Genomic DNA, 26,481 nt, shown 5'->3' with positions numbered 1-26,481 from the left:
AAGAACCCAACCAGAGGGTTCTACTGGGAACATTTTTTATATTCCAAGGGTTTTATCTAGAGCCAAACTGGAGGTTCTACCAAGAACCTTTATGCGCTATGTGTTTTATCCAGAATCAACCAAAGGGGTTCTTTTAAGAACGGTTTTATATTATTGTACAAAGAACCCTTGACAAACCCTTGATGAAAGAGAGCTTCAAGATTTTTAACAATCTGATTAACAACCGATTAATTTATCATCGATTAATTTATCATCCCGATTTTGAACCAACTTTTTACAGAAAGGATGAGGAAGAAGGCGAGGAGCATCCTGGCAGATGGCTCTTATCCTCTCTCCAACCAGCTTTTAAGCTCTGGAAGGCACTAAAAATGTTTTTAAGAAGTCCATCATCCCCACTGCTATTAATATTCTTGACTGTGACTTAAAGTGACTGATGGGATCTAGACCACAGATGTGATCTGACCTGCTCTTAGTGTTTAATGGTTAATGTTTATTATGTATTTAATCTTATCTATGTGCTTGTTTTTACTAACTGCTGTGTCCAGTGTTTGGTGAGACAAAGACAAATTTCCAGCTCAGTGGACAATAAAGATTTTTTTCTGTTCTATTCTATTCTATTAATACAAAATATTGGTATAAATAAATAATAACATAATACAAGAAATATTAAATTCAAAAGTAGAAAAACACATCCTATACAAGCTGACAGTCACAGAAAGGGACTAGAGCAGAAATGCTTCAGTGACTAAAACCAGCACTATTCACTCTGTATATTCATCTTGTTAGAATTACCTGGTGTCAGATGGGCGGTGCGGGTGGAGATGTTGACTTCCTGCAGTGGTTCCAAGGTCTCTGTGTGAAACAGGTGGATGGAGGAGCCCTGGGTGAAGGCCATCCAAACCCCCCCACCTGACCGCACCATGTGGCTAACAGTGCAGCCTGGATCAGAGTGGGCTTTGAAACTCTACAGTACAGAGAGAGACAGAGAGCTCTGTGTAATCACAGTGGTGTCATTTCTTCTACTGAGCAAGGAATGATTTAAACTGATCAAATAAAAATCTGTTCTGTGCTAAATCAACTTGTACATTTGCTATTATTCATCTGCTGTAAATTCACAATAAAAGACTCTCTCAAATGGTATATACTAATTGATCTCTCAAGTTTGCTCTCTCACTCAGCCAGCCAGTGTTTCCATGAATGTATTATGAAAACTAGATATCAGACTCTAAAACTGTGCCCATTCATCTGAAAGAAAATGTTACACCCAGTAAATGAAGTGGATTAGTGTTTCTCTCTGTGGCTCCCTGCCGAGACACAGGCCCCCATAAATCTTCTACTGGGAAGACCTCACATATAAAAATAGTTTTTTTGGGTGGTTCTAAGTTTATGAATATTAAACCTGTATAGATTGAAAATGTTCAGTTATATAACACAAAGGGTCTGATTTACTAAGATCCCAAATAAAGAGTGCTAAATTGCGCACACCAACCAAACATATTGCACGTTTGGTTGGTGTGCGTTTTGCAGGTGATCACTTAAGAAAAACTGATAAATGACAGCAGGTGCAAACACTGTGGAGACAGCAGGATTTAAATGAGGGTTTTGCGTGTGTTTCAGGTTTCAGCCATAGGGAGTTTGGACACAAAGTAGAATGACTGCAAGCGCAAAATGAAATTCGATCCCATGGAAGCGTTAGTGGAAGAGGAAAATAAGCATACTGTTGAGCTACAGCAAAAAAGTCAAGAACTACAGATAAACTGAAGAGAAGATGGCAAGATATAAGGTGAACAGCAAAAGAAAAATTGGTTTATAATAAAAACTTCAACTATCTTCAATAAATAAATAAATCATCATAATAACAATAATTAAATAAACAAATCAATTGTGCAGGAGGTGCAAGCTGTGTCCTCTGTGGCCCAAAGTGGGACACTCGGGTCATTGTCACGTACACCAGGCAGCTGGTCAGCCTGGATCTGGTCTGATAATGGCCATTAATGCCCTGACAAGACGGATCGAAGACGTATTGAAGACGGGGTACAGGCAGTAGTGAGGTCTCTCAATCCAAGTGACCACCACTTGGAGAGGAGCGCAGTGGATGACAGGAGTGCACTGGAGGCAGAGACGCACGACCTCCAAAAGAATTTCAGTTTAAAATGTAATGTTGGAGAAAAGAAAGAAATAGGAAGATATAATAAAGGTAGTGTTCATTTTATTTAGGCTGCAGTGGCTGTGTTTCGTTTGGTTGCAAATAGGCTGCAATAAGTTTATGTTTAATCCTGGTGTTTTTCTGTGTTAAGGATTATTGAATAAACATAAAAATAAATGCATCCCGCAATCAGCTCATGAGAAATTACTTTAAATCAGTGTGTCTCCCCCTCGCCACAATAACAACAGCCATCTGTGTGCACCGCTGGGCCCATTAGCACCTTCCGTTCAAATGAATAAAATACAGATGCAGACGCAGTCACAGTCACTGCAAATTATTTTCCGACTTTGTAAATAGCTGTACACGTGCTAAATATATGTATATGCATTTTCTCCTTCCAGTATTTTGCACACTAGGGTAGAATCACTCCATATTGCATATTCATTAAGGCAAACATACCAAATTGACAGCGTTTGCTGTGTTGCACATTTGAAAGACACAATGCTCAGTGTCAAAGTTAGCAAATCAGCTTTCCAGTTTGTGGGTGATATCAAGTTTACACATGCAAATCCTTAGTAAATCCCAAAGAGGCCCAAAGAGGAATAATTACCAGCCGCGACAACTTGTGACGATGTCGTGTGTATGAGGGCCAGTAATGGTTGAAGCTCAAAATGGATCGATACCAGCTGTCTGTGATTCAACTTCAAACTCAGAAGTTTTGCCATGTATTTCGTTTGATTCAGTTTGATTTGAATTAAATTGAATTAAATTGCACTCAGCAAAACTGCAACATACACATTTTACTTGAAGTTGCAAACATGTTAGAAAAAAGTTCATAATGACCTACAGCAACACAGTGTTTTTACCATGAGCTATAAAGTCAATTCTGACTCAGTCCTCCATGTAAGAGCCATATTGATACTGATATGTACATTTATATTGATATTGCTATTGCTAATACTATTTTAATAGTTTTCCTTTAAAAAATGTTGAAGCGCTCCTTTAATGACGCTGCAGGTGACATTGCTTAAACTGGTCTGTTCTCAGACCAGTTTAAGCAGCCTAAGGAGCAACACAGTTTTTTGACGATGCGCCTAGTTGAGCCGAAAGAGAATTTTGTAACCTTGTTTTTACTTTTTCAAGTAAAGTTTTAGAACGAAGTTACTGCCTCAGAAGATTCTTTTTATGTCAAGCTTATTGCCAAGGGACTGCTTAATAGTGGTGGCAATTACAAGAACACTGAATGGTGGAAAGGTTGCCACTACACTCCAGATGTTTTTACTTCAAATTCACCAAGTCAACTGCAATTTTCCATTTAAGGGCATATTCATATTTCAGCAGTTTCATAAAGCTTTATAGTGGCAGAGAAAGTGCAAGCACTCTCTCTCTCTCTCTCTCTCTCTCACACACACACACACACACAAAAGTCAGTGAGCAACATTACATTCTTCAATTCAATTTTGCAGCCTCCCCACAGAGACTGAGCTGCACACATCAGTGTGGAGATGGAGGGAGAGGAGTCACACTCATCTGTCTGTGAAGCTCACACACAACACGTGCTGGTCCCAGAGGACTCATCTCCACACACACCTTCCACGTACACCTCTTGCCTGACACATGCCACATAACAGAAAGAGCACTGTAAAGAATTACAACTACTGCAGCAGCAATTCCTCACAGGCTATTTCATAACAGGCTCATTACTTTAGTTTTAAGGCAGACAAATTATTTATCATTTTATATCAACTTCCAACATCAACGCTTATTTCAACCTAAATAGATGAATAACAACTAGAAAAGATGATTCCTTGGTTTGTCCATCAGTGCATATCACACACCAGAGACATAACAAGACAAAAACAGTATAACAGGATGAAAAACACCATGACTGGATGAAACAACGTAGAAGACGTAATAATACAATAAGATGTAACAAGACAAATAACAACATTTAAGACGTAATAAGACACAAAACAATGTAAAAGATGAAAAAGACATTCCAAGACAAAAACGACATATGAGACAGAACAAGACAAAAAACTACATAGAAGATGTAACAAGATAAGAAAAAGAAAAAGACAACAGACTCAACCAGACAAAAGCTGAGGTTCAGTTAGCTTTGAACAGAAACAGACAGTAGAAGTGTCCTTCAGAGGACTACATTTTACTTTTGTTCTTTAAACCTGTACTTTTTCACTTTTACTGCAGTAAAGAAGTTGGATTTAGGAATGCATCGATACTTTTTTCAGACCAAGTACACATACTTACATTTGGGTACTTGCCAATACTGAGTACCTATATGAGTACTTAGTAATGCCATCACAGTTCTTAAAATACTTAAAAACATGTTTTATTTTCAACATATGTTCCCCACTTTCTAAATGTAACAGATTGTTGTTGCTGTTTCCTTATGCTAGTGTACCGTACACATGACATTTCTAGGTTATTTGTAGTTTACTGATTTTGTGTTCCTTGTTAAGCTGTGCAGTTTACTGTGTATGTGACACATTTCAGTATAATAATTTCACAACATCATTATGGACTTGCAGAATTAAGCTTACAAGCTTATAAGCTGTTACATACAATTGTCTCATTGTCATTTACAGCACTTTAACTATTATTTTAATTACAAATTTACATGTGTAGTGTTTAAGTTTCTTCTTCATGTCCCTCTTGTCTAAGAGCTAATTAGTTCCTACCTGTCATTGTTAGCATTTGTTAATAATACTACTACTACTACTACTAATAATAATAATAATAATAACAACAATAATAATAATAATAAATAGGTAAATAAATAATGAAGAAGAGTACACAAAGAGAAGTTGTAGCAGCTTATTACCAAGAAACGAGGGTTACAGATTGGTGGCAGCTGTGTTTTTTCTTCGTCTTTGGAATTCAACTAATTTATGCTCACTGGGACTTATTGGACAGAGGCTGGCTGCAGTCTACAGGTGCGCTCTGTGAGGTAATTTCAGTTTTGCATGGATTTATAATTTTTAATTTAGAATTTTACAACCAGCTGTTGCTGCATTCATTTGTGGATGATGTTGAGGACGGGTCTCGCTGATAATGACGGCACAACCAAGATGTTTGGTGTTTTATCAAGTTGCTTGTGTTGAGCAGCTACTTTTTGTGATGTGGTATCAGGTGTGTGGTATCAGAGTAGTTTTATAGTACATAGAGAGTACATGAAGACAGTACTGGACCAATACCCAATGCTGGTATTGGTATTGTAGCATCCCTAGTTGGATCAGTACTTCTACTTTCACCAGAGTGTCTTTTTACACAAGTATCTGTACTCCGCATTTTTGCCATATCTGACAAAAACTATCCAGCCCTCTTTAATTGCTTGCTTTTAATAGAACTGTCCACTTGTTGCTGACATTCCATACCTGTGTGTGGAGGGTGGAACCTTGGATGACTGTGACTTGGTTGGCACAGCTGGCCCACACAGTGTCTTCAAGTGTCATCAGACTACAGACCGGCTCAGAGCCAAGAGACACCATCCTGCACGAGTCGACGTCCCACAGTCTCTCTGAGAGGAAGAATGATCCAGGATTTAGCACCTATTCCTACTGCAGTGTAATGATGTTGATGTGGACCACAGTGTGTTCACTCTTGGTATTAACATGTGACCTGGGGGACCCCATCACAAGTGGACAGCTCTGAGTACAGGTGTAAGCACACCCAGGACACATTTGAGATAAGATCACATTCTAGCTGTATCTTATTTGCTTATACCCACATAGTCATTTATCCACATTAATGATGATTATTTATCAAAAATTTCATTTTGTAAATATTTTGTAAAAGTACTACCAATAATGCCTATAATGTTGTAGCAATTTGTTGATCATGTTGTCCAGCCCTACTCTGTCATTACGCTCTGCTTCATCATCTGTGATGTGAAAACATCAGATTCAGTCAGAGAATTAGAAATTGTGCATCCTGCTTGTGCATCCTCCTGACAATGGAGGTAAGTACTCACCTCCACTTCTTCTGTGATACACAGAAACTTTTCCATTGGCCAGTCCAGCAAAGAGGAAGGACTGTGAGTGTTTGAGGCAGAGGACTGGACAGCTGTCAAGATTCACCAGAGTCAGCAGGCACTGGACAGCAGTGTCCACACTGCTGTACACATGGATGCTGGGAAAACAAGGACAAGACAAATACTGCACATAAAATGAAATACAAGCTTACCATCACTATCTGTCCACCACTAACTGATGGGACCAGATAAAAACTGAATCAGTTTATGTCTGCAGATGGACAGACAGAGACACTGACCTGCCATCCTGCAGGCCAACACAGATGATGTTTCCTATCTTTGTCGCAGTCTGCGTCTTCTCAGCCTCCTTATCCTCTGTGCTGGGACACGGCTCCTTCACGTACTCCAGACAGAGGACGGGGGTTCTTAGGGGGACGGTCTTGACCAGGCGAGGAGTGGCTCGGTTCAGGGAGAAGATCTCGACTTGGCCATGGTCGGAGCTGCCTCCTCCACCAGCAACCTGAACACCAAGGCAATGAAAGAGCAATTTTTTTGAAAAAGGAAAAATGTGTGAGAAAACAGCATTATAATGAGGTTCTGTATGCTGCAGAGATGATCTGACCTAAAAATCTTGTTCTTTAGATGAAAGAAAACATGTTTGTTTGGTACAAGCCATAACACTGCTGCCAACCCCCGAGCAAGAGCCATTCTAACCCGGCTTGGACTGAAGGCTGCTCCTGGCTAATGTCCAGTCAGGGAAACAGTAAGTCAGACTGAGCAAACTATGGGAAACCTGAAACTGTTCTACCCCCATCTTAAGCCAAGGCCACACTGCACAATTTTAGCCAGATTTCCCACTTGCTGACAGATTTTGGATATGGCTGACAAAAGCCCCCAGATTGCTTGATGTTCCTGTGAGTGAGGATTGCGATGTGTGGCAAAAGATGACTGATGGCTCGCCCACACCCAGATAGATATCAAGCAGGTTTAATACCTCGTCATGTTGGGGACAACTTGAAGAGCCAGACAGGAGAAGGCACCGCACACAGGCTTCAGTGATGATTCAGTATTAATAATCTAATGTCAGTTCTACAATGTGTTTTCATGACTAAACACAGTTTAAGTGTTCCACTTTATACAGCTAGAAATGGTGGTACTCCACTGCTAAAATAACACTTTTTTAAAAATGAGAACAATAATTATAAAAAAAAATTACTAAAGTAAGTCATTGTTTTGAGAAAGTACATTATTTTAAAATATTGTGTCATTATTGTAAGATATTACATTATTATTTGAGAACATAAGTCACTATTTTAAATTACTATGCCATTATTTTAATATACCAAGTCATTATTTGATACAGGGAATGTGGCTTGAATCTTGAGGAGTTGTAGACAAATAGACAAATAGCCTGAATGGCACACATGCTGCACTTCACTGTTACATTAACTCTGTCCTGTCTGTCTTGTCACAAATGTGCACTCAAATAGTGACATTATCATGATGGAGTGCTGAAAAAAACACAGTGGCATGAAGAAAAAAATGGAATAGTTGACCTCGGAAGAATCGTGACCCGATCCCTCCCCGCTGTGTCCTCACTTGGTTTATTTTTGTGCCTTATGCTGCAAAATAGTGTCACCAAGAAGTTTTGTTTGGCACACGTCAATGTGTTTGAGAGGGAGAGGGGGACAGAAAAGTGTGTGCAGTGGTGCAGGGTGCAGACTGAATATGGATAGTTTTTTTTTTCTCTGAATCAGAGAAATAAAACTTTTATTTCTAATCACCACATTGTAAGCACAAATAAATGCCACACAACCCTGCAGCTGATCACTGCAATGCCTGATTCTGTCTGGATGTGGTCTTCAGAAACCAGTACCAACCAGTCCTAGATACCCATCACAAGCTTGGACCCATAAAATGCTTCATAAATGTTATTAAATCACATTATTTAGTAATAATTTTTTACTATTTTTATTATTTACTAAGCAGCATTTGACAGATTTTAACAGAAATCCAAAATTTCACTGCTGGGTCTTAAAAATGCCCAAAGTTGTAGAAACACTTATAATTATAAACTTATATTTTATTCTGTTCTATACTGAATTTGCTGTCAACCTGATCAACCTGTCTGTAATATGAGAATAAAAATGAGAATTAAATCTGAAGAGGTTACTAAAAGATGATGGGAGAGAACCTGGAAGGAACATGTTGTATATTCTGGAAGAAATGGTAAGGTCCACTACCAGCGGCTGTTAGCAGTTAGCAGCTAAGTGTACTCACCCAGAGGTAACCCTGCGGTAATGACGTAGTGGCAGTGCAGAAGCCAAGCAGACTGGACTGAGACGGACTGTGAAGGGCTGCCTCCAGCTACACAAACACAAAGAGACATGTTTCATTTACAGTAGGACTCCTGGACACCCACAAATACAAGCAGGACAGGAGAAGGTCATTTTCACACCGAGGCATAAAATATAGAGAGGGGCAGAATATGCAACCCAAGAAGGGTTAAAATCCAGCCTCCGTAGAGTCACTTGTGAGATGAGATGTGCTCATCTATATAGAGTCATGCCATATTCAGAAAAAAAGGATTTTCAAGATTTGTGATGGTCTTGATTGCATCATTTCATAATGCTTTTTCATGGTTTGTGTTCCTAAAATTTATTTTTATGTTGCAACCTCCTCTGCCTTCAGCCTCAGTCTGATGTAATGTCAGTGCTTAACAGCCACTTTTTTGCTAAGAAAGGGATAGCCAGAATATCTGTCCAAACAAGTATGTTAGAAGCTCCAGATACTTTACTAGGGTGACTGGTTTTCACGTTTTCAACATTACTGTACAATCCCAATTCCCCAAAAAGTTGGGACATTGTGTAAAACATAAATAAAAACAGAATGCAATGATTTGCTAATTTTTTTTGTCTTGTATTCAATCAAATACAGTACAAAGACAATATATTTATTGTTCAGACTGAAACTTTATTGTTTTTGTAAATATACACTCATTCTTGATGCAACATGTTTAAAAAAAAACTGGAACAGAGGAGCCAAAATACTGAAATGTGGAATAATAAAAAACATCTGTTTGGAACAAATAAACAGGTAAATGATAACAGGTGACAGTATCATAATTGGGTATTAAAGGGGCATCCTCAAAAGGCTCAGTCACTCAGAAGCATGGATGGAGTGAGGTTCAACACTTTGTGAAAAACTGTGAGGGCAAATAATCCAATAGTTTAAGAACAATGTTTCTCAATGCACAATTGCAAGGGATTTATAGATTTCACCATCGACAATCCATAATATCATTAAAAGATTCAGAGAATCCAGAAAAATCTCTGCACGTAAGGAGCAAGACTGAAAACCAACACTGAATGTCTGTGACCTTTGACCCCTCAGGCAGCACTGCATTAAAAACTGCATTAAAAACCCACATCATTGTATAAAGGATACTACATGGAACACTTTAGAAAACGGTTGTCAGTAAACACAGTTTGTCTCTGCATCTATAAATGCAAGTTAAGACTCTGCAAAGAGAAAGACAAATATCAACAACATCCAGAAACACTGCAGACGTCTCTGAGCCCGAGCTCATCTGAGATGGACTGACGCAAAGTGGTGGTCTGACAAATCCACATTTTAGAATTTTTGGAGATCAACATCAGCAGAGACCCCAGACTACTGAGCACTTGAAGTCCTTCATCAAGCAAAAATGAGAAAGAATTTCACTTTCAAACTCAAACTCAGTGAGTCTCCTCCGGTCCCAAATACATCTTGAGTGTCAAAAGAATGTGATGTAACACAGTGTGTTTTGCACACACTCAATAGAATTAAAAACAATAGAATTCAAGGCATAGTTCACCCAAAAACAAAAATTCAGTCATGATAATTGAGGGTCCAGTTTATTTTGATTTACAGGAAAACAGTGTTGCAGAATCTCCCAGACAATGGAAGTTTTCAAACTTGAAAAAACAACTGGGAAAAAAAATAACATAAAATGCCTCCACACTGCTCATCTGGCATAATCAGACAGTGTGCATGTGCACAGTAAAGTGTCTCTAAGCTATAGATCTACAGTGAAGCTTCAGGCAAAAAACATGGTGCAGTATGGAGGCAGTTTATGTTTTTATTCTGTTGTTTTATCCATTTGAAAACTGGTCACCATTCACTTCCATTATTTGGGAGATTCTCCAACATTGTTTTCCTTTGAAACTCCAGCAGTATTTTGTGGACTAAAAAACTAAATCCAGACTTCAATCAGCATGACAGTGAGTGGATAATAACTGAATTTTCATTTTTGGATGAACTAGCCCTTTAATTAGTTTGAAAATTAAAGACCATATCCTTGTATTATATTCAGTTGAATATTGGTTAAAAGCTATTTGCAGACCTTTGTATTCTGTTTTTATTTAGGTTTCACACTTTAACTGTTTTGCGAATAAACATATACTGAACTGAACTGAACCTCAAAAATTCAAGAATTTAAAGCAATGGGAAAACAAAATAGCTCAGGGCTCCATGTTCTATCTTTTTAAATGCTATAAATAGGCAGCAGCAGTTTTCATCTTGAGTGTGTTTGTGTGTGTGTGTTCTAAAAGTCTGTATGACTAAGCAGGGGCAGCTCTCACCTTCAGTATGTGTGATTTGAATGTTTGTGTGAATAAGCAGCAGCAATTCTTACCCTCAATGTGTGCGTTTTTGGGGAGAAGACAGGGAGTCTGCAGGTCAACAGTGGACAACTAAATGGAGCTTTAGTCTTCCCATCTTCTTCAGCACATTCCCACCCCAGAGTGTTTTCCTGTCCTGAGTAGACAAACCACACACACACACACACACACACACACACACACACACACATACACAGATACACAGGTTGGTCTGGAGGGTTCACTTTAGCCCAGAGTTCTGTAAACTATCTGAACTGTGATCTTGTCAGACCACAGCACACTTTTCCACTCTCAGTGAGTCCATCAGGCTTATCCTTTTTCTATATCTCCAACTGCAGTCGACCATGACAGCGGATGGAGTACCATGGAACACTCCACTTACTACCCATCCCTTGTACTCTACTTTGGACAAGAGAGGACAAAAAAGAGGCGTGGTCTCTCAACTGTATTCACTCTTCCAGAATACTTCCTATAAAGCACTTTCCATTACACAAATATGGACTGAGGACCTGAAGAACCACACTGGAGAGGTTTCACTTGATTGGGAGAGGATATGATCTTATAAAGTCATTGACTCTAAAAACCCAGATCACCAGCAGACTCACTTCAACTATATTCAAAAGACTTACCTCACTCTGAAAAAGGCTTATCTCATGAAGTGGTTATCATCCCCAAACTACACTTTGTGCACAGATAGACAAAAGGGGGAGAGGAAAGATCACCACAGGTTTATTGTTTTCCTTTTCTATTTGTATTTGTATTTCATGTATATGTTGTATTGCCTTTTGTGATACCTAAAGCAAAAGTAAAAAAAAAAAAGAATGATGATACCAAAACTTTTGCTAGAATCTGGGTTCAGTAGTGAGAATGGCCTGTACTAAGAGCATTCTGCAGGGTCATTTCACCTTCCTGGCTATGAGAACTATACACAGGTTGTTTAGAGAGGAGGAGGTGAACCCAGCCAAAGGGAGTCAGACAGGATGGTTGTTAGCTGTAGGGAGAGGAATGCAGCAAACTTCTGAAAGAATTCGGCTGGAAATAAATCTGGCCCTGGTTGAAGACACGATTAGCTGCTTGAGTTACAGGCACTTCTAGTTTGTCTACTAAGTCTGGAGGTATCATTGGGATAGAAAGGCTTTGATTTTCATTTCATCTTCATCAAATTGAGAGGAGTATAATTTGAAATGGAAGTCTTTAAATGTATTATGGATTTTGATGATATCTAAGGTGGCATCTCCACTTTCTGTATGAATACGTCCTATAAGTTGTTTAACACATTTTTTTCACCATAGTCATAGAATGTACTTGTGCTTTTTAGTAAAAGTTTTTGAGCTTAGTGAAAAGTAAGGAGGTCAAATTTTGTTTGGCGTTCTAGCCTTTTGTTATATAGTTCTCAGGTTTGTGTCAGTGCATACTGTTCATCTCTTTGAGAGTAACATTACAACAAGAGCACAAGGACAATCACGACAATACTTTGATATGTACACTAATCAACTTGCCTCATGTCCATGAAAAAATAATCTATTCTGGAGTAACTGTGGTGACCATGGCAGAGAAAAGAAAACTGTGGTGGAGGAAGCTCCATATAACTGAATTTCTGCACTCAGAAAGAAAGGACTTGATTTGTGAAGCTGACTCACTACACCAGGTTTGATGGAAGAGCAGTCCAACACTGGGTCCAACCAACAGTTGAGGTCCCACCAAGTATCAGTTAGTGAGAACACAGGAAAATTAGAAAAAAGGCAATCAAAGACACAGACATCATCTATATTTGAAGCATATACTGAATTGTTCTGTACCAATTTACACACACACACTTACTCTGAGCTATCTTGGCGAGGTGGAGCCGGTTCACCCAGGAGATCTTACTGAGGGGGGAGGGAGTGTTGAAGACCACCATGATGCTCACTGGACGACCAGACCTGCGAGCAAAAAAGTATTGTGGACATGAAGCCATATGAACATTCACACAGCTCTGCCTGATAACAACTGGTACAGCTGACCCTTACTTCCCCTCCTAGTGACCCTGTCCTGTATGAACCTCCTGACACTCACTTGTCAGGTCTGCCTGGTACAGACAGGCGTAGGCGACACTTGTTGGCGTTCTGGATCTCCTCTTCCTTCAGTCGGATGAGCCGCTGCAGAGCCAGACACCAGTCCTGAGACACTGTGCTGTTCAGATTCTTACATAGCCACATAAAGGGGAAAAGAATGACAAACCAGTTAGACTGTTGTTTGCTTTACATCTCTTTGTTTACATCTTCTGAGGAATTTAGCAGCCAGATTTAAGGACAAGTAACAAATTAGTGTCTGACAAATCATGAGAACTGACTATAAGGAATAAAATACAGTTCAGCATATATTTTACCAGTACACCATCTTCATCAGTTATCATATAGCTGTACTTACAAAGTTAATATATGAGATCTGGGAACACCGTGAGAAGTCTAAAACTGTGTTTACAACTGTTTTCCTGTAGGGGTAAGTGTTTTATTATTGAGTAAACTGAGGACCCCCTGACAAAACACAGATAAACAGACTGATAAACTGTACAAATAACCCAAATGGTGAACTCACTAACTGCAGGAAGTTTGTGTAAAACAACAAATTTAATGGATTTTGGGCAGATTATATCCTGTGAATGTTGTATCAGAGATGAGCTTTCCTAATATTTGTAGGATTTTTTCATTGACTTCTGTGGCTATATTATGTATTTCTGTAATTCTTAAAAAACATACCTACTTAAATGACTTTTTTTTTTTGACAAATTCAGAGTTTCCTTTGTTCTGATGCACAATGAGACATTAACTTGCAAGCAGAGTAGCTGCAGCTGCTAGCACTGCTTACATTAGCTACACTGTGTAGCAGGCTGGCAGCTAACGTCAGTTGTTTACCCGCAGACATTGTGATCCTGTTCAGTCTGAAAAGGTAAAGCATTTAGTGAGCTGTTATCATGTTTTGTAGGTTACTGTGTAATGTTTGTATTACATGGTGACATATTTCAGCTGCATTTAAAATACGATTTGGTGATTGTAGACTGTGATTAATGGCTTCAAATGACTCTTCACACACAATCTAAATTAAATTTTGTGGTTAATCAACAGGAAAATCAGTCACCAGGAGCATCCCTCATCCCTCAATTGTTACACCCCTTAAACTCAAGAAGGCCTCATGACCCCCCTCCCCATTCTTTTCTCTCAGTAAAACCCAACAGTGGGCATTTGATAAACATGCATCAGTTCATATCAGTTCATAAACCCAATGTTATTACTGTAGTGCGCTCTGTCCATTGACAGAATATTAGTGATATTTTAGATCTGCTCACTTTAAAATTTTCCTCCAAATAAAGTGGTTTAGATAATCTGGATAAACTTGCTCTTCACTGTATCTGATCATCTCACTGCTTGTGTTTCTTGACCTGTCACACTTTGCTGTAGTGATGTCTATGCATTCACAGCTTAGACCAGTTACTTTGGTGAGTTAATACTATTGTAACTCATAGAAATTATGCAAAACCCCTTTAAAGTCAATCAAGAATTGAAATCTACAGACAACACACATTTTGATGCTTTCAAACCAGTTTCAGTATGGAGGACAATAAAAGCTGTTACCTGGTAGGTTCCACTTAGCGTTCCCACCAGCAGTGAGACCTCCTCCACCACAGCCAGGTCATGCTGCAGCTCCTCCAGCTCCTGATAAAGCCTGGGGGGACCCAGGAACACTTTACCTGAAACATAGGGAGCTGCATTCAGCCTTTTGCACATAAAGGGTAGATAATATTCTACATCAGCCTAAACATCATCCAACAGGCAATGATTCTGTATTTACTACCAAATAAGCACCCATATGACCATGAGCGCTAATTTAACCGAGGCAACAAATAACTGGGGCAAAAAATGTCAGCCGATGTAAAGTTAGATGGTGTAATGTGGTGACACAGTGGCAACACTATATGTAACAATGAAAAACATGAGTTCTAATCCACAACTTCAGCGTGTCATCCAGTGGTATTACTAATTATTATGGAAGAAAAATGCCCTTTTAACATTAATCAAGATTACAGTGAGCCTAATATAAACAGTGCATGCTGCACACAGCCTGAACAGCCTGAAGTTTAGTACAGCTCCCAGGACGAAATGCCAAGTTTATTGCCTGTGATCTGTCACTGTCTGTCCAGGATGGACTTGAACTTGAAGTTTCATAGCACTGCTGCCGTACACTGAGCACTGGTTGTGTAATGATCACAAACCTCTTGCTTCTCATTTCAGGACACCTATTAAGTGATTAGTGCAGACACAGCCTGGATGAGCAGTAACACGTCACTGTGAGATTTGGTGTCTTGCCTGTTATTTTACTTCAGTGAAAATGATCTGTGATAGTCATATCAACATCATACCAGCAACTTGACTTTCAATGTCTATATCTGCAATGATTAATCAAATATTAAATGCCAGGTATTTTCATAATCAATTCATCAGTCTGAGTCATTAAAAAAAGTTTAAATACTCTGTTTCTTTACTCCTCTGACAGTAAACTGAATATCTTTGAGTGGACAAACAATTTTATGGACCAAACAAGTAATTGATTAGTGGAAAAATTCAATTTCTTTCACCATTTTTAACAACAACTGATTGATCAAATGTGAAAATAATGGACAGATTGATCTGCAATAAATTATTTGCTGCCCTAATCTTGACCCATACATACTTTATAAATGAGAAATAAATGCATTTAGGCTGTGTTAACAGGACATCTCATTGGTTTTATTTCTGCTCATCAGGAAAACAATATAAAACATTTTAGACTACTGAATTATAAGAATATAATTAAGATAGAACTAAATCTCTTCCATACTTTTTTTTTATTTATTTGGCAACCCAAATAAAATCTCTGGTAACCCACCTGTGGGTGATGACCCAGTGTTTGGAAATGACTGCTCTTGTGTGCTGTCTTGACTGTGTTTCAGTGTGTATTTACTAAGGCCTGATGTTGAGCTGTGGACGTACCTGAGGTGCTGGAAGTGGAGCTGTGGCGTCTGGCTGTGAGGACACTGTCCCTGCTCTGCAGACTGTCCTGACCCACCTCCACAACCTGAGTCTGCAGCAGGGGGGCACACCACTTCACTGTGTACTTAGGACCAACAGGAACCAGGCTGTTGATGTCAGGGGGACCCCTGGTGGTCAAACATATGAAATGTTACTACATGGCAGTTACTCTGTGCAGGAGATGAGTGTTAAATTCGAGTTGTCTAATCAGTGTAAATCAGAAAGAGGCATCAACCCCCCATACCATCACCTGGGTTTGGTTCAGCGTTACAGAGCTGAAGTCAAGCCAGGGTTTCCCAATCTAGACATGAGTGAAGTCACAAAAAACTGGCAGTTTGCAGCATCTGACCAATCATAGCAAGTTTACTGGCAGCAGAGCCACATATTTTACAAAATAACAGAAAGTTATAATATTAGACAAATGTGAAGAATTAGGTTATCATAAGCATAATCCAGGCTGAAAGCAGCTGACAGATACAGGAGGAACAGATGGCAAAAAACATAAAAACTAAAAATGTGTGAATTTATTTCATATTCTAAAGCACTTTTCAGGACACTCAAAGACACTTTATATATGTTAAAATGATCATACAAAACAACATGCCAAAAATACCTAACACACTTTAATCACACATTAAAAGCAGTTCAAGGCATAAATTAATAGTCTTATATTATAACTGCCCCATCATTAGGGCATGAGTAGACCTGACTATAATTACATTGCATGTATTCTCAGATGTTTTCTTATGGCATATGTAACAATTATAGCCTCATTCTTTCAGCAGCAGGTGGTGTCAAAAAGAACTTGGGAGAGAGAGTCCCATGTTTACTGATCATCTAATCTTTAGGCAGACGATCAGTAAATGTATTAAACAATATATTTGTGAGAGCAATCCTACATGCATTTAGGATAATGCACTATGAGCAAATAAAAATAAATATAAAATATAATTCAATGTGGCTGGTAGTCTTACTTTAATATCTTATTAGTACAACAAGTACAAAACATTAATGTTTCAATCAGTCTCTAATGTCAGATAAAATCAGCACAGAAAAGCACAATGAAATAAGACTTTTCACTCCCCCTCATGATCCAAAACTCCATGGGATATCCGGCGCCATTGAACACATTTTCCAAGATTAGTGACTGGTCAGTAGGCGGTGCTTTCATCTGACATGTCCTCTTATTTCAAACATTACCTGTTCCAGAGCAGGTTTGGTGTCAGCATCAGTTACCATGACGATGTACCTCGCTAACCACAAATCCTGCTTATAAGTACAGTTTTCTGGGCTCACTGCACCCAGAGGCTGTTGGGAGCACTACAGTATATGAGCAGGTTCCACTCACCATAAAAAGCTGTGTGATATCACAATTATAATGCAAACAGATCCAAAATAGCAACTTCTCATTTCCACACTGTTATCTTAATTAACATAAAACCAACACGCCATGTCAATGATGCAGCTACGGGGCTGTACAGATGCATTTTCACTTCACTTTTGATGGAGCAAAGAAGTTTCCCTCTGTTTCTAGTCTTTGTGCTAAGCTAGGCTAATCATATATTTCTCCTACCTCTGAGAAACTCTGAGATGATACAGAATCAGACATCAGACTGAATATTTTTACAGTTAAAGAATGTAAGAAACAATTTAAAATGTAAAAAATACTTGACAACAGTTTAAGGCAAGGAACTGGAACAGGTTGTTGAGTTTTGAGCCCTCTCAAACTCTTGAGCTTTGAAATAAAAAGTTTTGCCAACCTATAAACAGGGAAGTTAAAGGAATTTACTTTTCTTCTTAGATGAACTTGAATCTTTAGAAACTCAAAATAATTTACTCAATGATTTTTTAAATACAATTTCCAGGGGACTCAAAGATTTAAGTTTATCCAAAGAAGAAAAGTAAATTACCTCAATTGGGTAAAACTTTTGCAAAACTCAAAAATCTATTGCACTATGTTAGGTTTGAGTTTTCTCAACTTTTTGTTTTTTTCAGTGTAGACCTACAACAGTGAAAAATGAAAAGTAAAATAACTGTTCCATTTCTATGTATCTTTTTGCCAAAGCCACAGGGAGACACTGGAGAGCAGCTAAAGAGCCACAGGTTGCAGAGCCCCAGTTTAACCAAACAAAGTGTAACAGAGAGAGCAGGAGGAACGGTGCAACTATACAACAGAGCTACATGAGCCTCCAGTAGGTACCTACTTCAGGTTGACGTTGGCGCAAATCAGGGTGTCATTGATGAGGAAGACCTTCCGTTCCTTCGACTTGAGAACTTGGCCTTTATCACCATAAACTATTTCAGTCAGCAGTTCACACTGAATCAGCTGCCTCTGCTCCGAGTTCAGCAGCTGGAAACACAAAGCAGTTCACCGATCGCAACATATCCTCCCAATTATCAATCAATCAGTAAGCTTCTATAGAACCTGTTTGGGATGAAAACAGGAGCGCTGTTCCAACCCAACGAACATTCACAATTCATAATCTTTAATGAGGATGCAATAGATGCCCAGTGTTTCACCTTGCTGAGGTTGCGGTCCCCCATGCTGTGTGCTATCTGCTGGATCTCAGCCTCCTGATCAGCCAGACGCTTCTGTTCATTGAGTTTCTCAGCCAGCGTCTCCAGTTCAGTGAGAGCCAGCTGCAGGGGCAGCCGGTCAGTGTGGGACTCTGGAGTGTTCTTCAGCATGTCCTGATACAACACAACAAACAATGTTAACTCACCTGAAGGGGACAGACAACATAAAGTAAGTTCCACTTTGATACCAAAAAATTGCAGGATAAATATCAATGGCCAAGATCATAACAGTTATTATCTCTTAATATTGTTCAGCAAATACAATCATTCATATGAACACAACAACAGCAGCAACAACAACAACATCAGTAATAATGATAATAACACCTACACATTTAACAATATATTGAATATGGCCATTTTGCAATTTTAAAAAAGTTAATAAAATACCGTAGCAGATTGTGAAAATATCTACCATGACATGACATGGTTATTACATTATTTTATATTCTGTTATAAAAGGACTGCTCCTGACTGTTGGAGTGTTTTTGTTTTGCAGTTGTACATACATCATTCAAACATTCATTGCTAAAGAAGTTTTTTGCATGTGCTCGGGTCATGACCGCTATTTTTATTTGATTGATTTATTTATGTGATATTAAAGCATTGTCATTTTTCGTTGTTTATAAATATCATAATAAATTAATAGCACATTTTTGACTTTTTGTCATGGACCTTGAGTCTTTGGTCTTGTTACATCCCTAATAAAAACTTTATTTATACGACACTTTGCAAAACAAAGTTAGAAAGTTGCTTTACATGTTTGAACCTGATTTAAAACATTAGGATTGGTTTAAATACTAGACTGGTTTAAGAGCAGCATCCCTAATGCCAACCCACTTTTCAAGGCGATTAAATAAAACGAAATGATCAACTGTCAAACACTGTGCTGAGATCAAGAAGAATTCAAATCATATTTAGGTACAAGAACAGTGCTGCTCTGACATGAACTGAAACCTGACTGAAATTTGTCCTAGATATGATGATTATTCATGAAAGAAATCAAAAGTGTCCAGTTGTCTCTCACCTCTCACCCAGCTTGGTGTCAGCTGGGACTGACACTGTGTTCAGTGTGTGTTCAGTGTGTGCTCAGTGTGTGTTCAGTTTGTGTTCAGTGTGTGTTCAGTGTGTATACAGTTTGTGTTCAGTGTGTGTGTTCAGTGTGTGTTCAGTGTGTGCTCAGTGTTTGTTCAGTGTGTGTTCAGTGTGTGCTCAGTGTGTGTTCAGTGTGTGTTCAGTGTGTGTGTTCAGTGTGTGCTCAGTGTGTGTTCAGTTTGTGTTCAGTGTGTGTGTTCAGTGTGTGTTCAGTGTGTGCTCAGTGTTTGTTCAGTGTGTGTTCAGTGTGTGCTCAGTGTGTGTTCAGTGTTTGTTCAGTGTGTGTTCAGTGTGTGTGTTCAGTGTGTGTATTCAGTGTGTGCTCAGTGTGTGTTCAGTGTGTGTGTTCAGTGTGTGTTCAGTGTGTGTGTTTAGTGTGTGTGTTCAGTGACTATGTTCAGTGTGTGTTCAGTGTGTGTTCAGTGTGTGTGTTCAGTGTGTGTTCAATGTGTCTTCAGTGTGTGTGTTCAGTGTGTGGTCAGTGTGTGCTCAGTGTTTGTTCAGTGTGTGTATTCAGTGTGTGCTCAGTGTGTGTGTTCAGTGTGTGTGTTCAGTGTGTGCTCAGTGTATGTGCTCAGTGTGTGTGTTCAGTGTGTGTTCAGTGTGTGTTCAGTGTGTGTTCAGTGTGTGCTCAGTGTTTGTTCAGTGTGTGTATTCAGTGTGTGCTGAGTGTGTGTGTTCAGTGTGTGTTCAGTGTTTGTTCAGTGTGTGTATTCAGTGTGTGCTCAGTGTGTGTGTTCAGTGTGTGCTCAGTGTTTGTTCAGTGTGTGTTCAGTGTGTGTTCAGTGTGTGTGTTCAGTGTGTGTGTTCAGTGTGTGTGTTCAGTGTGTGCTCAGTGTTTGTTCAGTGTGTGCCCAGTGTGTGCTCAGTGTTTTTGTTCAGTGTGTGTGTTCAGTGTGTGTATTCAGTGTGTGCTCAGTGTGTGTGTTCAGTGTGTGTTCAGTGTGTGTTCAGTGTTTGTTCAGTGTGTGTTCAGTGTTTGTTCAGTGTGTGTATTCAGTGTGTGCTCAGTGTGTGTGTTCAGTGTGTGTGTTCAGTGTGTGTTCAGTGTTTGTTCAGTGTGTGTTCAGTGTGTGTGTTCAGTGTGTGTATTCAGTGTGTGCTCAGTGTGTGTTCAGTGTGTGTGTTCAGTGTGTGTTCAGTGTGTGTGTTTAGTGTGTGTGTTCAGTGACTATGTTCAGTGTGTGTTCAGTGTGTGTTCAGTGTGTGTGTTCAGTGTGTGTTCAATGTGTCTTCAGTGTGTGTGTTCAGTGTGTGGTCAGTGTGTGCTCAGTGTTTGTTCAGTGTGTGTATTCAGTGTGTGCTCAGTGTGTGTGTTCAGTGTGTGTGTTCAGTGTGTGCTCAGTGTATGTGCTCAGTGTGTGTGTTCAGTGTGTGTTCAGTGTGTGTTCAGTGTGTGCTCAGTGTTTGTTCAGTGTGTGTATTCAGTGTGTGCTGAGTGTGTGTGTTCAGTGTGTGTTCAGTGTTTGTTCAGTGTGTGTATTCAGTGTGTGCTCAGTGTGTGTGTTCAGTGTGTGCTCAGTGTTTGTTCAGTGTGTGTTCAGTGTGTGTTCAGTGTGTGTGTTCAGTGTGTGTGTTCAGTGTGTGTGTTCAGTGTGTGCTCAGTGTTTGTTCAGTGTGTGCCCAGTGTGTGCTCAGTGTTTTTGTTCAGTGTGTGTGTTCAGTGTGTGTATTCAGTGTGTGCTCAGTGTGTGTGTTCAGTGTGTGTTCAGTGTGTGTATTCAGTGTGTGTTCTCAGTGTGTGTTCAGTGTGTGTTCAGTGTGTGTTCAGTGTGTGCTCAGTGTTTGTTCAGTGTGTGTATTCAGTGTGTGCTCAGTGTGTGTGTTCAGTGTGTGTGTTCAGTGTGTGTTCAGTGTGTGCTCAGTGTTTGTTCAGTGTGTGTATTCAGTGTGTGCTCAGTGTGTGTGTTCAGTGTGTGTGTTCAGTGTGTGTTCAGTGTGTGTGTTCAGTGTGTGCTCAGTGTGTGCTCAGTGTGTGTGTTCAGTGTGTGTTCAGTGTGTGTTCAGTGTGTGTGTTCAGTGTGTGTGTTCAGTGTGTGCTCAGTGTTTGTTCAGTGTGTGCTCAGTGTGTTTGTTCAGTGTGTGTGTTCAGTGTGTGCTCAGTGTATGTGCTCAGTGTGTGTGTTCAGTGTGTGTATTCAGTGTGTGTTCAGTGTGTGTTCTCAGTGTGTGTTCAGTGTGTGTTCAGTGTGTGTTCAGTGTGTGTGTTCAGTGTGTGTTCAGTGTGTGTGTTCAGTGTGTGTGTTCAGTGTGTGTTCAATGTGTGTGTTCAGTGTGTGCTCAGTGTGTGTTCAGTGTGTGTGTTCAGTGTGTGCTCAGTGTTTGTTCAGTGTGTGCTCAGTGTGTGCTCAGTGTGTGTGTTCAGTGTGTGTGTTCAGTGTGTGCTCAGTGTATTTGCTCAGTGTGTGTGTTCAGTGTGTGTATTCAGTGTGTGTTCAGTGTGCGTGTTCAGTGTGTGTTCAGTGTGTATGTTCAGTGTGTGTGTTCAGTGTGTGTGCTCAGTGTGTGTTCAGTGTGTGTTCAGTGTGTGTGCTCAGTGTGTGTTCAGTGTGTGTGTTCAGTGTGTGTGTTCAGTGTGTGTTCAGTGTGTGTGCTCAGTGTGTGTTGTGTGTGTGTTCAGTGTGTGTGTTCAGTGTGTGTTCAGTGTGTGTGCTCAGTGTGTGTTCAGTGTGTGTTCAGTGTGTGTGTTCAGTGTGTGTTCAGTGTGTGTTCAGTGTGTGTGTTCAGTGTGTGTTCAGTGTGTGTGTTCAGTGTGTGTTCAGTGTGTGTGCTCAGTGTGTGTTCAGTGTGTGTTCAGTGTGTGTGTTCAGTGTGTGTTCAGTGTGTGTTCAGTGTGTGTGTTCAGTGTGTGTTCAGTGTGTGTGTTCAGTGTGTGTGTTCAGTGTGTGTTCAGTGTGTGTGTTCAGTGTGTGTGTTCAGTGTGTGTTCAGTGTGTGTGTTCAGTGTGTGTGTTCAGTGTGTGTTCAGTGTGTGTTCAGTGTGTGTTCAGTGTGTGTGCTCAGTGACATACCTGCAGCAGCAGGATGAACTGTGGGAAGCGTTGGATAGGTTTGACCATCAGGCCGTACAGAGTGATTCTGTCTGGACTGGACGCCTGCTTCTTCTAAAAGTCACATGAAAAAGCCACACAGTTATCATTCACATCTTTTACTGAAACTACAAAAGTGTTTCGTCATTTCTGAATTTCTGGACCCAAACTGAAGAATTCTGAGTCTGAATCTAAAGACAACAAAAGAGATAGTTCATCCGCAAAAATAAAAATTCATTCATTATCTACTCAGCCTCATGCCAACTGAAGGTTGGGTTTATTAAAGCACTGCTGGAGTTTGTTGTTGCAGAATCTCTCAAACATGGAAGTGAATGGTGACCAGTTTTCAAACGTAAAAAACAATTTGGAAAAAAGGATGAAATGCCTCCATACTGCTCGTCTGGTGTAATCCAAGTATCCTAAAGTCCTGACAAACTATTTGCACTCCGTCGCACCACACGCATCCAGTTCAGACAGTGTGCGTGTGCATGTGAAACTAAAGATCTACAGTGAAGATTCAGGCTAAAAACATGGTGTAAATGCCATCTTTCAAGTCAACTTGGCATGCTGGGACTTTAAGAGACTTGGATTACACCAGACAAGCAGTATGGAGACATTTTATGTTTTTAGCCTGTTACTTTATCCATTTGAAACCTGGTCACCATTCACTTCCAATGTTTAGGAGATTCTGCAACACTGTTTTCCTGTGAAACTCCAGCAGTGTTTTGTGGACTAAAAAACCTAAACCCAACATTCAATCAGCATGAGGGTGAGTAGATAATGACTGAATTGTCATTTTTGAGTGAACTATCCTGTCACTGTCCTGTTAAAACTAATCTTTTCAGCCTCACTTTGATCTAAAATCGATGGTTAATACTCTACTGCTATTTCTTGGATAACCAGTCTTGTTTTGTTGAGCACCAACATGTTGAGCAGTATTTTGTGTTATATAAATAAAGTTCATCATTATTATTATGAAAGCATAGTTTAGCCGCTTGCATTAAGAAAAAATAACCAATTTTTATGGCCACTAGCTGACTCAATGATTCATGGTCACTGAGGTAGCTGTATTATTCTGATGTGCACCCAGGAACCTGTAGTTAAACATATGACTCAACTCTAAATTTTCACTCCCCACAAAGTGTCCATGAAACATTTAAGTTAACTCTTTCTCCGCCATTGACGAGATATCTTGTCAGTTGCTGTTTTCACTGCGAGTGATGTCACACACGTAATATGAAGTGATAAAAAAAGAAACATAAAATCGTGAAGTCAGAATTCTGCTTAAAAATGTCTCTTTCACAGAAATACAATTGTCTTATTTATTTGCCTGAAAAGTGTCTTTTTGATTCAACCAACCAACATTCAAGTGCTTATAAAAAAGAACAAGTTAAGTTTGAACAAAACATTTTTTGTTTCTGAAACTAGAGGATTTGTTCTTTCTTTTGATATATTCCACTGTTAACATATTCATAAAACTGAATATTCTGTGGGTGTTGAAAATGTAATGAATGTATATTTTAAAAATAAATATATATTATATTTAAATATATAAAAACTACAACATATATTTTCTCTTCTCTTTAACAAATACTAATTTATTTTTTAAACTGTACAAAACAGCTCATATGTAAGTGCAACTGAAATTATATTTTATCTTAAATAAAAAATAAATAAAAATTGGATTTTCCCAACAAAAATCCCATATCAATATAACTAAATGAATAATACAAATGAATGAAATCTCTTCAAATAAACAAACTAAGGCTTGCATATGTGTTCCTAGTTTGAAAATCTGCTTCTCAGTGTGGATTGTCCTTTTAACAGTTTCTTTACTGTTGTTGACTTGAGCTTCTCACTATGTTTCCAGGTGACATGCTGCATCATGTTGGTTGTACTACTTGCATAGGTCATCACCATCTTGCAGTATTTGCATGCAGCCTGAATCTTGTCTGTGATCTTCTCTTCCTCTTCATTTTTGACCACAGAGGGTCCTATCTTATGCTGATCTACAGCACAAGTGGAAAGCACGAGGCACAATGGATTTAATTTATTCAAGGTGTGTCCAAATCCACTTGTGCTGTCTTGCACCAGGGGTGCAGGGGTATCCTGCCCTGTCCTGACCATTGCACCGCCAGTGCACAGTGGGATACACATATCAGATGTGCCCAAGTGTCCTCATTCCTCACCAGTGAGTTTAGGCTGACATGCAATAAGCCGACCAGAAAGTCAACTCTCATCACCTTTAAGAAGCTGGTATGTCAGGAGTGCAAGCAATAGCAGCATGACGATGGATTTACCAGGAGGAAACAAAGAGAAAAGATTTTCAAAGCGAGGAGACAGATCTCCTGGTTTGAGAAGTGAGAGCGCGAGAGTGTGCAATATATCATCCTCATCTCCTCCTCCCATCCTCACTCCTCTGCCCCACTAACACTACTGTGGGTGTAGGAAACAGAATTTGAAAGTGTTTCTGAAGTTTGAAGTACGCAAAATTCCAACCAGCTCTGTCAGAAGCACACATACCTTTTTCTCTCTGGGTCGGGCCAGTCTCGCAGTTTTACGCGCTCTGTTCTTTAAAAATGGCATTGTGATTCATTTTTCATCTCAACTGATTTCAGTCGTCACACATTTATAGCGATTTTAACTCTCACGATGCATCATTACATCCCTACTAGAAATGTAATGCTAGTTACTCATTAACACTGCATGTTGTGCCATCTTTGAGATATTATTAGTTCAGAGACGGTGTATCCATCAACATAGAACTGAGGGTTTGTTTTAGTTTCAACAGACAGACAAGTGAAAAACTAGACTGAAACCTGTTCAAATCAGACAGAGTTTAACTCAAAAGACAGCCAGTGCTGGACAACATGGTTTCACAGATTTAAAAAGTGTGAGCACCTTGAGGAACTCCAGGAAGACAGGTTTAGACATGCAGGCCTTCTTGATCAGTGCCATGGCATTGGTGAAGTTGTTGATGTAGTCACTGTACACATTGAGCACCATGGACTTTGAAAACTGTGGAGGACAAAGTACAACATCAGGCTCACAGGCAGCAGGGATAAAGTTTCTTTTTATACACACTGATTTAAACCGCCTCTGCAGAGCCCACTGCCAGATGTTTTCAAAAGATTTGCTCACAGTTCTAGTGTAGATGCCAAAGAGTCCAAAGATATACACATATACATTATGACAAATGTTTCAAGGAACAGTTTAATCTTCATTCTATCATTCTACAAGGATTATGAACAGGACTGTACAAAAAATACAACAGCCTAAAGCAGTATTTACAAAACTTTTTTTCTGGGGACCCACTTTCGAAGAATGACAAACTATCACGACCCAGTCCACAACAGACCTTATTAATCGATCTTGGTAAGACTTAATTTGGGCATAAATGAATGTTCCTCACCATTTTTACTTCCATTTCCACATCACCTTATATTATCTTGACTAGACCTGCAACGATTAATCAATCAATACATTAAATGGCAACTATTTTCATAATCAATTAATCAGTTTGAGTCATCTTTAAAGAAAAAAAGTCTAAATTCTCTGATTTCAGCTTCTTAAATGTGAATATTTTGTGTTTCTTTACACCACTCTGACAGTAAACTGAATATCTTTGAGTTGTGGACAAAACAAGAAACACTAATCAATATTTTTCAAAAAACTAATTGGTTCGTGGAAAAATTATTGTCAGATCAACATTTTTCAACAACAACTTATCGATAAATAGTGAACATAATGGACAGATTGATCAGCAATAAATTATTTGCTGCCCTAATCTTGATGCATGTTACTGCAGACATATATACACATTAAATACTCTATAAATGAGAAATAAATGCATTTAGGCTGAGTTAACAGGACGTCTCATTGGTTTTATTTCCACTCATCAGGAAAACAATATAGAACATTTTAGACAACTGACTTTT

The 26,481-nt window shown here is 39.2% G+C and overlaps 1 protein-coding gene across 1 annotated transcript in view; it reads right to left on the bottom strand.

Moving 5' to 3' along the window:
* LOC146326240 (rho guanine nucleotide exchange factor 10-like protein) overlaps positions 1–26,481 on the bottom strand; it is a 67,758-nt gene that overhangs the window by 4,864 nt on the left and 36,413 nt on the right. Inside the window, exons 13-26 of the mRNA XM_084722000.1 lie at positions 25,445–25,561; positions 22,526–22,618; positions 18,364–18,534; positions 18,048–18,193; positions 15,805–15,971; positions 14,410–14,525; positions 12,854–12,981; positions 12,620–12,720; positions 10,813–10,934; positions 8,418–8,504; positions 6,437–6,657; positions 6,138–6,295; positions 5,542–5,684; positions 793–964 (exon numbers count right to left, since the gene is read on the bottom strand). Of these exons, the coding sequence (XP_084578126.1) occupies positions 793–964; positions 5,542–5,684; positions 6,138–6,295; positions 6,437–6,657; positions 8,418–8,504; positions 10,813–10,934; positions 12,620–12,720; positions 12,854–12,981; positions 14,410–14,525; positions 15,805–15,971; positions 18,048–18,193; positions 18,364–18,534; positions 22,526–22,618; positions 25,445–25,561 (1,942 nt within the window). The remainder of the gene's footprint in view (positions 1–792; positions 965–5,541; positions 5,685–6,137; positions 6,296–6,436; positions 6,658–8,417; positions 8,505–10,812; positions 10,935–12,619; positions 12,721–12,853; positions 12,982–14,409; positions 14,526–15,804; positions 15,972–18,047; positions 18,194–18,363; positions 18,535–22,525; positions 22,619–25,444; positions 25,562–26,481) is intronic.

Source organism: Lutjanus erythropterus, chromosome 6 (assembly GCF_056507025.1).
Source record: "Lutjanus erythropterus isolate fLutEry1 chromosome 6, fLutEry1.hap2, whole genome shotgun sequence".
NCBI classification, from domain to species: Eukaryota; Metazoa; Chordata; class Actinopteri; order Lutjaniformes; family Lutjanidae; genus Lutjanus; species Lutjanus erythropterus.
The sequence above is the reverse complement of the archived record's forward strand: the minus strand, read 5'-3'. Positions and strand labels throughout refer to the sequence as shown.